This window comes from Saimiri boliviensis, chromosome 5 (genome assembly GCF_048565385.1).
Source record: "Saimiri boliviensis isolate mSaiBol1 chromosome 5, mSaiBol1.pri, whole genome shotgun sequence".
In the NCBI taxonomy this organism is placed as follows: Eukaryota; Metazoa; Chordata; class Mammalia; order Primates; family Cebidae; genus Saimiri; species Saimiri boliviensis.
Window position 1 is genome coordinate 145,196,718 of NC_133453.1, and position 14,111 is coordinate 145,210,828.

Below are 14,111 nucleotides of genomic sequence, written 5' to 3' on the forward strand. Positions count from 1 at the left end.
AAATTCTTAATACTGTAAGAATTTGTAAGTAAGCTCCTAGTGGGTTGTTTGGCCCCTGCCTACCCCTTTAGCCTCATCGTGTATCTTTTTCCTCCTTGCTCCCTGTTCTGAAAACGTGCTTTCCTCTTTTTAGCTCCTAGCAGGTGTACTTCCTGCCAGATTTCTCTTTGAGTTCCTCATGGCACTTTTTCCTTCCTTCATAGTACTTAAACTTGTGATTATATATTTAGTCATGGAGTTTTTCGATCATCTGGTTCTCCTGCTAGGCTATAAGCTCCATGAGAACAAAGGTCATAGTAGTTGTGTCCAGTTATTCGCTCAGTTTAACACAGTGTAAACTTACTTAGTTTGCTGTATACTATAGTTTAGCACATAGTAAACTCTCAAACATTATTTGAATGAATGAGAGATGCTCCTTCCTACTCCAGGCTCTTGCACATGCTGTTTTTCCTACCAAGAAAGCTTCTCACCTCCGTACATAAACTTCATTCTTTTCCTCAAGGACTTTGCCCAGAGCTAAGAAACGAGGTCAAAACTCTGTGCTTTGAACTCTCTGTATCCCTTTTCATCACTTATGACAACCTGTACTTAGTTGTCTGCTATTATTTGATTAATATCTGATACCCCTTCTAGACAAGAGTTGCCTTTTTAATTCTGTTATTCACTTTCTGGTAATGTTAGACCACCTTAAACTCAGCTTAGAAAGCAGCAGAAGATACTAATCCATCTCCAGGACTGGTTGCATTTTTCTTACTATTCTGAAAGGGGAAGCAGTTGCTGGAATAGCCAACTCATGGAAATATTGCTTAACATCCTTGCATCATGATAGCAGCATTCTTGGTTTGGGTCTTTCCTAAAGCAGTAATTAATTTCTAGTCTCCTCAAGTTACCTTCATTTATGTGGAAAAATTTCAAACCCGTAGAAAAGTGGATGTGGGGACTATAATGAATTCCTATGTTCCTGTCACCCAGTATAGTTACTAATTTATGGCCAGTCTCATTTCATCTGTACTTCATTCATTGTGTCCTCCCTTCCTCATCATTTTGAAGCAAATATCAAATGTCTTCTGTTAATACAGGTTGAACATCCCAAATACGAAATCCTCCAAAATCCATAACTTTTTGAGCACTGACATAATGCTCAAAGAAGATTCTTTTTGGCGCATTTCAGATTTCAGATTTTTGGATTTTACATGTTCAACTGATATAATGCAAATATTAAAAAAAAAAAAAAACCTGAAATGGGAAACACTTAACAGTTCTAAGCATTTCATAGAAGAGATAGAATACTCAACCTGTATTCGAGTATGTATCTCTAAAAGATGTCTTTTTTTAAAGAACTATAACTACATTATCATTAGCACACTTATAAAATAAACTCCAAATCAAATGTTTAGTGTTTTCTAATTGTCTTAAATATGAACTGTCCTTGATAAGGTCTTTCACTGTGATTGTTTAATGTTTCCTTTTGGCATATGAGGCCCCCTATTTTTTCTTTCTCTTTCCCCTCTCCCTTTGCATCTTTATTGGTTGAGAAGCAGGATTGTTTGTAGAACTTTTCACAGTATGGATTTTGGTGTTTGCTTCCCGGTGGTGATTGCAATGGTGGTTGGTCCACTGTATCTCCTGTAAATCGGTTAACTGGAACTAGAGCAGTTCTTTCTAATAGAAATACCACATGAGCCATCTGTATAATACAGCCACGCTAAAAAGTTTTTTTTAAGGTAAAATTAATTTTAATATTGTATTTAACACATCTATCCAAAATATTACCATTTTAGCATGAAATGATACAAAATTATAGGTGAGATATTTTAAATTATTTTCATATTTACTCTCTGAAGGCTGTTCCATGTATATTTTACATATCATACATGTATATTTTACATGTAGCATATCATATATATCACATATATCATATATATTTTGCATATACCATATCTCAATTTGAACTAGCCACATTTTAAGTGCTGAGTAGCCCCATGTGGCTGGTGGCTACTGTACTGGATAGCACAGATCTAGAGCCTTGATCAGATTCAGATTTGATTTTTTGTTTGTTTTTAAAGTTCTACTTCATAAGTGGCATTTAGTCCCAGGGTTTTTTCTGTTGTTTTTGGATGATGTCAGCAGCCATCGATGACCATTGTCTAGATTCCTTAATTCACTAGGTGTTACAAAATGGTGATACTCATTTTTTATTATTCCTTTTTCCTTTGATAGCTGGAATACCTCTAAGAAAAGAAACTTCCCTTCATCTACTATTTTGATCACCCACTGATACCGTTTGTATAGGAAAGGAAGAGTAAATATCTTGTTCTTTCCCTGTACGTACCAGTTTCTCAAAATAGTGAGTTCTGCTAGCGCTTACCATTTTTAAAAATCACTATGTGCATAGAGATGGATAGAAGCATATTTGATTTATTTTAATCCATTGCAGTCAAATTACTTACAGTTCTTACTGTCAAGATACTTTATATTGAATTTTTAAATAACAATACATTAAACAAATCACAGGTATATAGAGATTGATGAATTTTCTTTTCTTTCTTTTTTTTTTTTGAGACGGAGTTTCGCTCTTGTTACCCAGGCTGGAGTGCAATGGCGCGATCTCGGCTCACCGCAAACTCCGCCTCCTGGGTTCAGGCAATTCTCCTGCCTCAGCCTCCTGAGTAGCTGGGATTACAGGCACGCACAACCATGCCCAGCTAATTTTTGTATTTTTAGTAGAGACGGGGTTTCACCTTGTTGACCAGGATGGTCTCGATCTCTTGACCTCGTGATCCACCCACCTCGGCCTCCCAAAGTGCTGGGATTACAGGCTTGAGCCACCGCGCCCGGCAAGATTGATGAATTTTCAAAGTGAATAGGACTGTTTGCCCACGGTTCAGATCAAGGAAGAACATTTACTAGTGTCCCGGAAGCTCCCCTACCTTCATTCCTTCCAGTTACCATGTATACAGAGGTTACCCTGTTTGACTTCTAACAGTGTATATAGATCACTTTTGCTGTTTTTTTGTTTTGAGACAGTCTCTCTCTGTCACCCAGGCTGGTGAAGTGCCGTGGTGCAATCTCCACCTCCTGGGTTCAAGTGATTCTTGTGCCTCAGCCTCCCAGCTAGCTAGGATTACAGACATGTGCTCCCAGGCCAGCTAGTTTGACAGGGTTTTACCATGTTGGCCAAGCTGGTCTTGAACACCTGGCCTCAAATCATCCACCCACCTCAGCCTCCCAAAGTGCCGTTATTACCGGTGTGAGCTACCATGCCTGCCCACTTTTGCCTGTTTTTTGTTTTGTAATTCAAATTTGATGTTTACCAGCGTTCATGGATTATAAAATTCACGTGTTCATTGTAGGATATATAAAAATTTAAAATACACAACTCTGAAGCAAAGCCTTTTTTTCTGAGTTCATAAATACGATTTTTTTTCCAAAATTGGTATCTTTCTGCATTTTTCTATACCATTATAACATTTTTCTTTAAACTTTTTATTTCAAACTATTGGATTTATAGAAGTTAAGCTCTTCTTCCTTGTTTAGTGTGATTACATTTTCCATTTTTAGTATAGTTATGTTCACTTGTTACTGTTTTTATTCTATTTTTGATTTCTCCCCTTTTCCCCATGTCTCTTTGGTTTTAATAGTTTAGTTTTTTGATCTGTGAAGGATAGTATCATGAAACAATACTGCGGTTCTAAGAAAGTGAGTTACACAAAAAGATATGCTCAGAGGAATGTCACTCTCTTTATCCCTGCTGTACCATTCCCTCCCTCCTCCTTTCTACCTGAACAAACTGTGAGAGGTCTTTTATCTATCTTCAGCCTCGAGATGATGCTATACCTCAAAATAGTTTCATTTTTGATAACTGGAAAGCACTCTAGATTTTAAGTTTCTAAGAATATTTGTAACTATCCCTAATGAGATTTTGTCAATATTTAATGTACACATAATGGTAACTTTCAAGTTGGTGTTCTTTCACTCTTATTTTAGGATAGCTGCTAATATAGCAACTTATCTGAGAACTTATGTTTTTAGCACACCTTTAACTTTGATCAACCAAAAAATTACAGGTTCACTATGTCTTTATCTCTAACTCTTTACTGATCAAATCCATCTCGTCATTTGTTTCCTAAATTGTTAGCCAAGGTGTGGGCACAGTAATATTTATAAATTTAACTGGTGTTGAATAGAGTGGGGTGTTAGATGCTAAATTTAAATTTACTTATCTGTGGTTGCTGCTGTCTTATTTTGATCATTATTTTCATTCTTAGGCTTCATGAATTTTTATCTTGCATTCATGAAATGTGTTGAATCCCGGAATATTTTTAGGATTCTCCTTCGTTTCACTTATGATTGAGTGATCTTTTTTTTTACCACCTCTTGGACATTTCTATTTTGGGAATTTAAATGACAGCCCTTCATATCAGTCCAAATAGACATACTTTGCCTTACTTTTTAACACATAATACTCTCCTCTTTGTACTTCTTTTATGTCACAGTGATCACAGTTTGAAATTACATAACGAAGCACAGGGGTCATCTGTTTTATTCACTAAAACTTAGGTTGCACTTAAGTTCCTGGCTCAACCTCATCTCCACAGATGATCTTGCTTTCAATTTGGATGGAAAAAAGCCAAAAAGACCAAAACAGAGGCACTTCGGAGTTCAGAAGCAATCAGAAACAGTTCATTGTAGCAGCTTTGCTCACAGAAGGAACTCAGAGAGATCCCAGAGTACTCCAACAGATTTACGTATTTACTACTTGGTTTTCCTAATGGGGAACTCCATGTCATTAGGAAAGAGTGTTCCTTGCAGATTCATGGAAATTTTATTATTTTATGATGTCAGTTAAATGAGGTATATTGATCTCAAATATTAATGGATCTTAAGTTTTGGTGCATTCTCTGGACAGTAAGTAGTGTTTTTTTTTTTTTTTAGCTGCATTGGTTTTAATCTGTCCTCATTATCTGCTCCCTCTCAAATGCCTTTGGTCCTTCCTTTAAAAATACTGGTCATCCGCAGGGTCATCTTAGTCCTTGGGTAGTTATATCTTTTCCTTTTGACTTCAGTAATACTACGTTGTAGACCACTCAAGAGCCATTTTGAACTCTGGCCTCACTTTTCACTTTAACTTTCTCATTGGTTTCCCTTCCTCAAGTCATTTTCCTATTACAGCCTTCAGAATGAATTCTGATTGTGTAATTTGATTGTTTAAATTTATTTAATGTCTTCCATTTTAGTTTAAAGTCTTGGCATTACATTAGAAAGCCTGTTGTGATCTGGTACCTTTGCAACTTCTTTTACTCTCTCCCTGTTGCACAAATTGTACGACTTAGTCATATCAAAGCCAGCATCATGTGTAACATCACACAATCTTGCTGACATGCTATTTCTTCTGAAACATCTTTCTCCACTTTTTTCCTGGACATCTTTTAAGCTTGAACTCAAAACGTTGCTTTCTCAGGGAATAGGTCTCTGATCTTCACAGCAGACACAGTCCTTTTGCATCTTCTGTAACAGTTCTCATCTGTTTGGTGCAAAAGTTATTAATTTTGGTGCAAAAAGCTTTTTATCTTTTGATCCCATTTTAATGGCAAAAGCTGCAATTACTTTTGCACCAACCTAAGTACCGTTTATCTAGTGTTCTCAGCTGCTTCTTTGAGCCCCTAGGGAGGGAGAGGGATCTATTTTTGGCTTCACCAACACTTACCATATCTGATACATGTTTGTTGAATGAATGAATCAGTGAATCAATGAATGAATAATACATGGATTGTTTTTGAAATTACAGCCATCAGTATAGTAAAATTTAACTGGCTGTGTATTTAGATAATGTTAAGGAGTTCTTCATTTGGAGTATACTTTATATCTTCTCTTTCGGATTTGTTCTTCTCTCAGTTACAGGCTCCTCCTGTCTTGTCAGTTCTTGTGCTCTCCTATCTTTCCCCATTCGGTAATCAGTCCTAAAGGACAGTGAAACTGCCTAGAACCGGCATCTGAAGTTTTGGCAGGAAGCCCTTCAGAGTTGGTGATCTGAGTAGTGTCTTTGCCAGCTGGAGCTTAGAACAAAGAAACTAAACAAACTCTTGGCAGATTCTGAAATAAAGCTTATTGCTTCTTCAGAAATTGTGATTCTAGTCAGTTGATGCCGACTTAGAAATGTGCGCAGAACTCAGAATCCAGCAACCATGAATTGCAGTTACTTTTGATGCCTGCAGTGCTTCACTAATTATTGAATTTGTAGGCTGTTCATTGGAATTATAGTCTAACAGAATTTTGGAGCTAGAAAGGTCTTTTCATTTGATACAATTTCATCCAGTTCCCTAATTTTATAGGTGAGGAAAACTAAGATCACATTTCTAGTTGAGATACATTTGGGCTCTTGTCTTCTTATGCTTGGTTTAGTTTGTTTCCTGTTTACCAACATCTTTCTGAGTTACTAGGGAGTGATGTAGTGCTAGAATCACGCTTAGAGGAATAATACTTTTTCCCCTTGTTCTCCTACAAGCCAAAATGAGCCCGAGACTGGTAATTCACCAGAAGCTTTTTGTGCAAGTTATGCAATTATTCCTTCTGCATTTTTTTTTTTAAGATGGAATTTTGCTTTTGTCACCCAGTCTGGAGTGCAATGGTGCGATCTTGGTTCACTGCAACCTTGGTATCCCAGGTTCAAGTGATTCTCCTGCCTCAGCCTCCCAAATAGCTGGGATCACAGGCGTGTGCCATCATGCTCGGCTAATTTTTGTATTTTTAGTAGAGACAGGGTTTCACCATGTTGAACAGACTGGTGTCAAATTCCTGACCTCCAGTGATCCACCAGCCTCAGTCTCCCAAATCCTTCTGCATTTTTTAAATGATAAAAATTACAATTTGATAAGTAGTAGATGAATGTGACTAAAAGTGCAAAGGGCTTCCAGTAAAAAGAGTGCCAAGGGCTCCCAGTGAAAACTGAGACTCCTCCCACCTGCTTTTCATTTCTCCACCCCAGAAGTTGTGTGTTTCTTAGGTATTCTTCCAAAGGATCCTCCCGCTTCTCACTTTTCAAAAGAATCAAAATTCTCAGTCATTAGTGAACATTTTTTCTTTTTGGAATGCTCATGAAAATAGTGGTTAATAAATTTACTGGTACTAAAAATGTTTTATATTAATTTTAGCTTTGATTTCTGAATGATTTACTAGAAGGATTTCTTTGTTTTCCCACAGCATTTTATTCTAATCACTTTCAAATACATAACAAAATTGAAAGAAGTTTACCATGGATACCTGAATACCAACCACTAAGATTCTACCATTATCATTTTGCTCTGTTTGCATTATTATATATTTATGCGTTTGTTCATCTGTGCATTCCTCAGTTCATTCAGAACTCTTCATCAGGATTGCCTGATTACATAAACAACCATAGATAGAATTTATTGCTTTTGCCACGGGAGCAAATGAAAGGCTAGAGAATGGAGAGAGATGACATGTTCTATGATTTAAACTAGGAATATATATTTTTTCTTTTTTTTTTCTTTATAAGATAAGGAGTGGTAAAACCTAGTCACTCACTTACATTATGGATTAAGTTGGTTTAGTGGCTGGTCAAGAGTCTAACCACTTCTTTACTTCTTTTGATGTTTCATTCTCAATTACTTTCTTCCACGCAGGTCTTCCCTTCCGCTAAATCAAGCTGTCTTTAATATTTAACAGAGAAGTTTGTTGAGATATGTACTTTTCCAGTTCATCCAAAGAAAAACGATAGGATTTTAATGTGGAATGGTGAGAGCAATTATGTTTTAGTATTTTAGTTTTCCCCCTTGCACAAAGTAAGTTTCTCTTCTTGTGCTCCTCCTGGAGACTGTACATTAAGGCCTTAATGTATAGATTCTTTACTAACAGGAGAATAAACTTTTTAAAAATAAGAACAGCAATCCTCTTAAGCATTATTTGATTTTCCTAAAAACCAAGTGAAAAACAGATACAGATGCTTCTCAGCTCACTTAGAGCTGTGTCCTCATTAAACTCATCGTAAGTTGAAAATACTTTTAAGTCAAAAAGGGATTTAATACACCCCACCTACCCAGTGTCATAAGCTTAGCCTTGCCTGCCTTAATCATGCTCAGAACACTTACGTTAGTATATAGTTGGGCAAAATTATCTAACACAAAAGCTTATTTAACAGTAAAGTGTTAAATATCTCATATAATTTTTTGAATGCTGTAGTGGAAGTGAAAAGCAATAATTGTATGGGTACCATTGTAAAGTCAAAAAACAAGTTGGCTCATCGGAAGTCCAGGGACTGTCTGTATTTGAAATGTCAAGTAGGAATGGGATTTGGTGAATATGGTTTAAAATACATTGCCAGTTTGTTCTGATTGGGAATGGAGAAAAGAAAGCAGGAAGATAAAACACCTGATAGAAAAATGTCACCCACAATCCCTTTCCTTTGAAGATGATAAACAGTGTTAACATTTTGTTTATCCTTTCAGCCTTTGTTCCCTACTAATGTCTAAACAAAATTAGGATGACAATGTACATGCTGTTTTGCAACCTGCTGTCTCCTGAATGTTAAATAAATTTTCCCATTTGATTAACATCCTCTTACAAAATGGAAAAGTGTGGGTTCATTAAGACCTTAGAGAGGATGATTAACTGTTTCATACCAAAGAGTATCAGGGAGAGTAAGTGCATGTTAGCACATCACTTCCGTTTTGGACTGATAGGAAAAGGATGAAAAAGGCAGTAAAGCAGTGTCACTGGTTAATGAAATAGATCAAGAAAAGATGAGCTGAGAGCTGTGCAAGCAGTTGTCATTCTTAATATCAGCTGAGATTGGACAAACTGGCAACTGCTGCAGATACGTTTTATCATGTATACTTCAGTGGGACTGTTGATGTTTAGCTGATTTTGTTGCTTCTCATTGATGGAAGAATTTTTTTTTTAATGCATTATCCCAGTCAGTGTTTGTTTAAAAAAAACCAAAATCTTTGTTTCCAGTGGAGGTCTCATTAAAGGGAGGTTTTGTTGCTCTTGACTGGAAGATTGAAACAAAATGCTGGTGAGGTTGGCAGTTCTTCTCTATGGGGACGAACAGAGAGATCCTTTCTCTCTCCTCTCTCATTCATCTGGCAGGAGAGTTAATCTAGTTGCTTTGAATTTAGGGAAGCAGGCTTTCTTTATAGGGACTTACTTTCTAAAATGGCATTAATCTTCAATTAAAGTCACTGTGAGAAAGGAGAAATGAGCCCATGGCACCTTGTTAGGCATATTCTCAGGATGCTTATAACAATAGTTTATGAGAAGACAGGCCTCACTTAGGAAATAGGCATTTATAGTAATGGGTGACTAGTGGTTTGAGAATGTCATGCTTAGCCTTCTCCCTTTCTACTCTACCTTTTGATAATGCTGAAGAATCTTTTAAAAATTTACTCGTAAATACATTTTAGGAGTCCCAGTTTCATAAAATGGTAGCATTCAGAGAGAGTGAAATATTTTAAGCCTCTAAGAATAATTAACCCCATATAAAAATTATTTTGAATTATTTACTGCTAATTCCTTAGATAAGCTTTTCTAAACTGTGGTCCATGGGTTGCATGTGGCCCAACACAAATTTGTAAATTTTCTCAAAACATTATGAGGTGTTTTTTTGCCTTTTTTTTTTTTTTTAAGCTTATCGGCTTTCATTAGTGTTAGTGTATTTTATGTGTGGCCCAAGACAATTCTTTCATTGTGGCCCAGGGATGCCAAAATATTGGACATCCCTGCCTTAGATAATGATTTATTTTCCTCTCTAGTGAGAGGTTCATGACAGGAGGTGAAACTGAAGTACACTATAATTTGGGTAGGGACGTAATTGGACCTCGTAACACTTATTTTATGATGATTCTTTGGGGAGTTTGGGAGCTTGTTCTTTTTTGTTTCATGTTGTGTTTGTCTACATGTGTGTTAATACATATACTGGAAAAGCTGTTCTCTTTTGGTGATAAATGAAGCTTGAGAAAGTAATTCTGCAGCAAAACTGAAAGTAGGTAGAGCAGTCGTGTTTGTGACATTAAAGCAGCCATTTGCCAAAACTTATCAGTGGTTTTATCTGTTTTCCTGTAACACGTATATTTATAATTACTGTGTTTAGAGGTATTTAACTTTCCCTTCCCCTATAAAACATAGGAGATGCTTTTAAATGTTTACATGTATTAGATATTTTAAGATAATACGACCCCAACTTTTATTCTTTTCTATCTAGTGTTAAGTATAAAGTTGCAGAATTAGCTAGAATACTGATTTCAGCTTGCATGAAGTGAATATAGAGCAGCTGTCCAAATTAAGTTAAAAACAAAGGAAGTTCCTGTGTGTAGTTTCCTGTCTCTTAAAAGCAAACAGAAAACTTTCCATAATTATTAAGGTCCGTTCAGAGTATCTCTAATATTAACAGTGTGAATTTTGGTATTTCAGTGTGCTGAATTGTTAACCTGATGTTCTTGCTCACCTAATTAAGGACATTTTCTTAAGAGGTAAATGATTTGTTTTTCTTTTCCTTTATCAGAGCACAGCAATGGAGGAAACAGCTATATGGGAACAACATACAGTGACACTTCACAGGGTAAGTTTGTGTTGCAGTAAATAATCTGTGTATAACTCAGGATACTGGCAGCTTTGAAAACAATAGAGGAAAGCCAGATGTCAGGAAGCCAGAGGAAGGGTGAAACTTTTTCTGTATTCTTTTGTTTAAAGTTAGAGTTAAAATAATTTCGTATTAAGGTCAAAAGTGAGCATCATTACTTTTTCATATATCCTTTTGTATATTTGCTGTTTTTATTCCTGACTTAAAAAGTAAGTGATTTGCTTTTTAAAATTTTGAGTGATCAGATAAAGGACTCTATGTATGTTAGTATAAATTATGATAAACTGTTTCAACCTTTCTGAGTATATATGCATGCATTGTGGGAGTGAGGTTTAAAATTAAACCAGATTGTATGCATAATAAAATCCTAAAAGACTCTTAATTGATTTCAAACATGTTGACCCAAGCTGTTGCTTAAACAATTGCAGATGTGAGAAGGGGGATGAGTAGCAGTAAGAGATGATTTCTTACTTGGTAGGAGTAAGAACTTTGTCAGAAGTGAGACTGCTGTCAGTTTGAATTCTAGTTCTACCTTTCTCTTGCTTTAGAATTGGGGAAGTGGGCTGGGCATGGTGACTCACGCCTGTAATCCTAGCACTTTGGGAGGCCGAGGCAGGCAGATCATGAGGTCAAGAGATCGAGACCATCCTGGCCAACATGGTGAAACCCTGTCTCTACTAAAAAAAAAAAAAAAAAAAAAAAATAGCTGGGTGTGGTGGCATGCACCTGTAGTCCTAGCTACTTGGGAGGCTGAGGCAGGAGCATTGCTTGAACCTAGGAGGCAGAGGTTGCAGTAAGCTGAGCTAGCGCCACTGCCCTCCAGCCTGGCGTCTGACAATAGAGCAAGACTCTGTCTCAAAAAAAGAAAGAAAGAAATGGGGAAGTGATTCAGTCACCTTTGAAAGCCTTGATTTTCACATACTTAAAATGGAACAAATTGATAACAGTCCTGCTTTACCAATTTGTAAAGTTAAATGCCTCTCAAAAATTCTCTTTCCTCTCTTTCAAGAGAGCTGAATCTCCTGATTACTCACTTTCTTAGAGAATGTATGGAAAGAGAGAATATTTAAATATTCACCTTACACTTTACACTTACTGTTTCTACCAGTTGTATCCATTATTAGGAATATGGAAAGGGCAAAGAATCATGTTCCTGGACTCTGCCTCTGATTATCTCATGAATGTTTGGATCTGCAGAGTAGATAATAAAAAAAAAGTAAAATAAAATTTAAAAAAAGTAAAAAATAGTGGGTTTTCAGGTAAGATACAGTCAACTTTTTAATGTCTCATTAAATGGTGAAGGAAATAATTAAAGAATAACCTTGACTTTCATAAACCTCTCATGTGACCTTCCTTTGTTTCAAATGTATTGATGGGTAGCATATTTAAATCAGATACATATGATTAAACATTTAAGATAACTTCTTATGACTGACTGGTGGTGATACCAGTAACGTGGTATTATTTTTATCACATTACCTTTATTTTTATTCAGACTTCTATTGTTTTTATTGGTATAATTTACATATAGTAGAATTTACCCTTAGTGTGCAGTTGTGAGTTTTGACAAGCATATACAATCATATAACCGCCACAATTTTAAAAATACAAGACAACTTTATCACACTAAAACTTTTCCTTACACCTATTTCTAATCAGCCCGGTTTCCTCACCTCCACTTAACCAATAATATGGTTTCTTTTTGTACGTTTTTGCCTTTTCTAGAATGTCATGTAAATGGACTCATACAGTATGTACCCTTTTCTTAGACTTAGAATGCATTTAGGATTTCTCCATGACGTTACCGATACCAGTAGTTGATTTCTTCTTGTAGCATTTCATTGTATGAATGTATAATAGTGTATTCATTCTCCAGTTGTGGTATATTTGGGTTTTACAGTTTCCAGTGATTATGAACAAACTTGCCTTAGTGTACAGGTTTTTGTATGAACATAACTTTTTATTTCTTTTGTGTTAGTACTTAGGAAAAGACTTGCTGTGGGTCCCATGGCAATTGTTTTAAGTTTTAAAGAAATTGTCAAACTGTCTGTACCATCTAGTACCACCACTGGCAGGGTATAAGAGCTGCAGTTGTTCTCTGTCCTCATCAGTACTTGATATGGGTTGAGCATCCCAAATCTGAAATCTAAAATGCGCCAAAATTAAAAACTTTTTGAGTGATGACATCATGATTAAAGGAAATGCTCATGGGAACGTTTTGGATTTTGGATTTTTAGATTAAGGATTCCCAACTGATAAGTATAATGCAGACTTTCCCAAATACAAAACATTGAAAATCTGAAACACTTCTGGTCCCAAGCATTTCAGGTAAAGGATACTCCATCTTTTTTTTTTTTTTTTGGGACGGAGTTTCGCTCTTGTTACCCAGGCTGGAGTGCAATGGCGCGATCTCAGCTCACCGCATCCTCCGCCTCCTGGGTTCAAGCAATTCTCCTGCCTCAGTCTCCTGAGTAGCTGGGATTACAGGCACGTGCCACCATGCCCAGCTAATTTTTTGTATTTTTAGTAGAGACGGGGTTTCACCATGTTGACCAGGATGGTCTCGATCTCTCGACCTCATGATCCTCCCGCCTCGGCCTCCCAAAGTGCTGGGATTACAGGCTTGAGCCACTGCGCCCGGCTTAAGGATACTCAGTCTTTATTGTCAGATTTAAAAAATAAAAAGGCTGGGCTCAGTGATTAACACCTGTAATCCAAACACTTTGGGAGGCCGAAGCTGGTGGATCACCTGAGGTAGGGAGTTTTTGAGCCAGGTTGGCCAACATGGCGAAACCCGTCTCTTGTAAAAATTTAAAAAATTAGCCAGATGAGGTGGTGAGCACCTGTAATTCCAGCTACTTGGGAGGAGGCTGAGATAGGAGAATCGCTTTAACCTGGGAGGTGGAGGTTGCAGTGAGCTGAGATCATGCCACTGCACTCCAGTCTGGACAACAAGAGCAAAATTCGATCTCAAAAAAAAAATCTTTTCGGCGCAAGCAGCAATAAAATGTCTCCCATCATAGAAAAGCCCAGGACCTGATGGCTTCACTGAATTCTAGCAAACATTTATTTGAAGAAGAACTATTATCAGTCATACTCAAACGATTCCAAAAAGTTTTACAAGGCCAGTATTTCTGTGGTACCAAAACCAGACACAGACAGACAGACACACACACACACACACACACACTCTCTCTCTCTCTCTCTCTCTCTCTCTCTCTCTCTCTCTCTCTCTCTGTCTCCCTCTCCTTCCCTCCCTTCTTCCCTCCCTCCCTCCCTCGGCCAATGTCTTTGAATAGAGATGCAGAATCCTCAAACCAAATTCAACTACATATTTAAAAGATCATTCATTGTAATCAAGTGGGATTCATCCCAGAGATGCAAGGATGGCTCAACATATTCTGATGTGGTTTGTGTCTGTGCCCCTGCCCAAATCTCATGTTGAATTGTAATACCCAGTGTTGGAGGAGGGGCCTAGTGGGAGGTGGTTGGATCGTGGGAGTGGAGTTCT

The 14,111-nt window shown here is 37.0% G+C and overlaps 1 protein-coding gene across 6 annotated transcripts in view; it reads left to right on the forward strand.

Annotated features, from left to right (window-relative positions):
* TJP1 (tight junction protein 1) overlaps window positions 1–14,111 on the forward strand; it is a 242,759-nt gene that overhangs the window by 138,422 nt on the left and 90,226 nt on the right. For all 6 annotated transcript variants that reach the window (XM_039479941.2, XM_039479944.2, XM_039479939.2 and 3 more), the window contains one exon: window positions 10,523–10,579. In XM_039479941.2, the coding sequence (XP_039335875.2) occupies window positions 10,523–10,579 (57 nt within the window). The remainder of the gene's footprint in view (window positions 1–10,522; window positions 10,580–14,111) is intronic.